Source organism: Cynoglossus semilaevis, chromosome 2, assembly GCF_000523025.1.
Source record: "Cynoglossus semilaevis isolate Cse_v1.0 chromosome 2, Cse_v1.0, whole genome shotgun sequence".
Taxonomy (NCBI): domain Eukaryota; kingdom Metazoa; phylum Chordata; class Actinopteri; order Pleuronectiformes; family Cynoglossidae; genus Cynoglossus; species Cynoglossus semilaevis.
Window position 1 is genome coordinate 12,507,798 of NC_024308.1, and position 4,096 is coordinate 12,511,893.

The window sequence follows — 4,096 nt, forward strand, 5'->3', positions numbered from 1 at the left end:
GTTTTAGTTTGTTCAGACGGACGGCAGCGTTTACCTGCAGTGGACCACCATGGGCCCAGCGTCTGGGGGGTTACAGGCCTTGACTCTGCGTAGGAAAGCCAACGTGGGAGTGGCATATTCCGGGACTCCATGATCAGGCCAGGCCATGAACTGGAACTGTCGGACCTCCCTCTTCTCACTGGAACCGTTCTGTGGACACACCCACACAGACGGGTTGAGGCATTTTACAACAGCTGGTTCACACACTGACAGATGAGAGTCCACAGAAGACAAATGGACTCTGCACAGAACTTAGAGATTCCACTTGAAGAATGTCTTCACTGTACAGCGAAGTGTCCTAGGGAAAAGCCGTCCTGTCAGCCGAGGACAGAAGCCACTGTCACGCTATTCGACTAAGCCACTGTTTCCTCAGTTTCTTCATTCAACTTCAAATCCCTCTAAGACTCCACTGAATCCTTTAACACACAAAACCACCACAGAAGAAGAATTCACAGGTTTGTACAGCTCTGATACTGCTGCTGCCGCTGCTGCTGATGGCCGTGTCATTGAGCATCGGCCGTTTGTTCATGGTAGAAGCTTTTTTTGTGACATTTAAACACCAATGCAAAATAAAAAGACCAGAACCTGGTCATTCAGGTCTGGGTCAAGATGTGATGCGGTTTCTGTAGGGTTTTGGTCTTTTTTCAAATTCATTTTTTTTTAAACAAAAAACATATGCGGTGTGGACCACTTGTCCTCGTAGAGACATTTTTTGGAAAGAATGTTACCTTGGTGTAGGACAGTTGATTTTAATTGGAACATGTTTTTGAAAAAAAAATACTGCTGCTGTGGGAACACTTGGTCCTTGTGGGGACATTAGTAAAAAGTACTACTGTGGGGGACAGTTAGTACTAAGGAGGACTTTCGTTTTATTATTATTTTTGTGGGGACATTTCGTTCTTGTGGGAACAAAGTTTGTGTAATAATACTATTGTTGGGGGGGCACTTTGTACTACTGTATTTTCCGCACCTTTTCACATCCTTATATATTAACATATACTGTATAATTTCACATGTTTGTTATTTTCACACTGACAGCCGCTAGAGGGCACTCTAGCTGGCTGGTGTGACTTTTACTCTGGACTTGTAGTTCGGAAATTTCGAACATCAGTGTCCCAAATGATATCATATCTTAGATGTCATACAATCGATCATGTGATCACCTAAGAAAATAAAAGGTAAATAAGCAGCAATTATTATACCATTTCAGCCGACCCCCCCAGGTGACCCCTCCCTTCCCGACGTGGAGCCTGTCGTCACCACTGCCTGTTAGCAGTGCAGCGTTCCTATCTCACAGCAGCTCTGTGCTGCCGGGTGTGTGAAAAGTGTTGGCAGAGTGGAGACAGACGAGCCCTCCCTCAGCAGCTGAGTCACAGATCGATTTTTACTGTAACGTCTGGTCCATTATTGAAGGCTGACATTAGAAACCTCTGCCGCTCCTCGCTCTCCCTGGTCGTCTGAGTCCTCAGAACGCGGCCAAACGTCTAAGCGCCCACATGCTGGTCACCTCACAGTCGGTCAGTCGCCAACAACAACAGTCACGTACAGTCCTCACCTTATAGAGGGCGAAGGTGCGCACGTTGTACGTGGCCAACTCCACAGTGTCCAGCATGGTCACCTGAATCATCCCGTATGTCTCGGTGCCTCGACTGGGCCAGTACTGGTCACACTTCACCTGCGCACACACACACGTACACACACAAAGCAGATAACGTGTTACTTTTCAAGTGGCGAGAAGGTTCTGGAACATTTTCATTTTCTGGTCTGTTGGCAACAGTTCCTGTGGTTAGTGATGCAGAGAAAACCATTTTAAACATCGATCCATCAACCATCTCCCACAAACCAGAGGAGTCAGGAGTTGAGCTGGGCTCCGATCTTATGCTGATGACGTTGCCGTTTTCATGTTTTTGTTAAAATTCAATATTCACTTGGCCTGAAGATTCAATAATGTGAGTCAAAGAATTTAATGACAGATGGAATAATATCAAAGGCTTCTGATGGTGATCATTAAAACATGTTATCACTAGTTGAACTGTCTGATGGTAATTTGATCAGGTAAAATAAGCTTCGGTCCTGACTGAGTAAAAACCAAGTTTTTTTTCTTTTTCTTAAATGTTTTAATTAAACAAAAATAAATGTAACTTTCATAGGTCACTTTTGCCATTTGTCTCATTTCGATGCTCTTCTGTCTCCGTCTCCGTCCACAGCAGCTGAATGTCGACTCATGTCTAACTGGTCTCAGACTGTGTCTACTGTTTGTTTCTCGTCTTCTCGACTTAATGAACGGACCATAAAAGTCCCTGCAGTGATTTTCTCATCAAAAAGATTCAGAAATCAAAACAGTGTTGGTCGAATCAGAGGGTGTCGGTCCTCTGTGTGTCTCAGCTGAAAGGATGAGACGAGGACACAAACACGGACACACACATACACCCACACGTTTGGACGTCAGCGCCAACCAGAGCGTCATGGCCTCATGCTGCAGGAGTCGTCGTGACAGATGGTGTGATAACGCTTCAGAGACCTGGCTGCTGGTGTCCGTGGGGTGCGATTTGGTGAGGCCAATGGCGAGGCACAGGGTCACATGACCTCTGGTTGAATTAATGCGATGCACAAGTTAACTTGAAAAATGTGACTTAGATAGTAATTTTTCCTTTTTTTTTGCTAACGTTTATCTATTTTAGATCCTAGCCTACTGAATAACATTTAGTCTAACATTTGACCTAAAATAAGTGGAAGTTGTTCAAGTTAGATTTTTTCTTCTTTAAATCTTTGATAGCATCCACAGATCAAGAATTTTCACATCATCACTTCCTGCGGCGGAGATTCCAGCCCAAACTGCACACTCAGCTGAAATGCACTTATTCTATATGTATTTATGTAATTATTCAACGCTCTTTGACCCTGTGCTTTGAGCTGGTACTGTTCTATCATCAAAGTATCTGTTCTTTCTCATGGCGGCGGCTCACCCGTGATTTCTCCTCCAGCCTGGTCATCATAACGATGGTGCAGGTTCTCTGCTCCCACACCATCCTCCAGAAGTCAGTCAGCGTCTCCGGCAGCGGCCCCTGGGTGGCGATGTAAGCGTTCTGCTTCCTGTAGCCATCGATGTAGTTCCCGTTGATGTAGTCACTGCCCGGAACTCCTGATTGGACGGTAAGAAGTCAGAAGAGTAAAAATAAAAAAAGAGGGAAATTCCAGAAGTAATGAACACTTTAATAGATTTGATTCAAAGATTTGAAAGATTCAGTTACTACATATTCTACTGATATATACTGTAATAAAATAAACATTTGTCAAATATATTCATCCAAAGCAGTCCACCTGGACTATAGTCTTAAATGGGGCTATTCAATAAACATTATTTTAGGTCAGATGTTTTGTCAGATCTGAATTACCACAGCTTGACCTTCAGATTATTTTTTTCCCACATTATAACATCTGTCCGTTTGACCAAAGTGGGCACTGTGATGTAGCCTGTTCTAATTTTTAAGGCAAGAACGTAAATCAGACTGTTGTGATTCAAGGTTCTCGTCGAGTCCTGCAGCAGGAACCGTCTCTGGATCTCTGACTGTTGTTGTAATGAATTAATTTATTCCAGAGAGAACAATGAGAACTGAGTGTAAATATGGTTTTGAACCCTCACCGTCCACCGGCGTGAGGATGACCCTGGAGTGGTCGTAGGCGATCACATTTGCATAGCGGTTCTTGGGCTTGTTGACCTCCAGGTTGGAGTGCTCCCAGGTGAACTGCTGTCCAGGATCGATGGACTGAAAACACCAGGGGGAGGCAGGGTGGAGGAGGCGGGGGACACATAGAGGGAAGGATATATGGAGGCAGAGGGAGAGACAGCAGGAAACCATTTATTACAGCAGTTCAGATGCTGTTCACAACAAAGAAACGTCAGACGCTGCAGTCGTTTGTCAACACCCCCCTCCCGACCCCCCCGCAGCTGCTGGCTGTGGAATATGAAAAGGTGAACGTCCCTCAGTTCCACACTGGACCCCCCCCACGCCCCCGTCCTTTTATCCCCCCTAGTGTTTCACCTGCCACTGTCCAC

General features: G+C 45.1%; 1 protein-coding gene across 10 annotated transcripts in view; it reads right to left on the reverse strand.

Moving 5' to 3' along the window:
* The window catches only part of ptprfa (protein tyrosine phosphatase receptor type Fa), a 200,737-nt gene that overhangs the window by 23,119 nt on the left and 173,522 nt on the right, over positions 1-4,096 (reverse strand). For all 10 annotated transcript variants that reach the window (XM_025054285.1, XM_025054288.1, XM_025054284.1 and 7 more), the window contains 2 exons: positions 1,595-1,714; positions 35-189 (listed from right to left, as the gene is read on the reverse strand). In XM_025054285.1, coding sequence (XP_024910053.1) covers positions 35-189; positions 1,595-1,714 — 275 coding nt within the window. The remainder of the gene's footprint in view (positions 1-34; positions 190-1,594; positions 1,715-4,096) is intronic.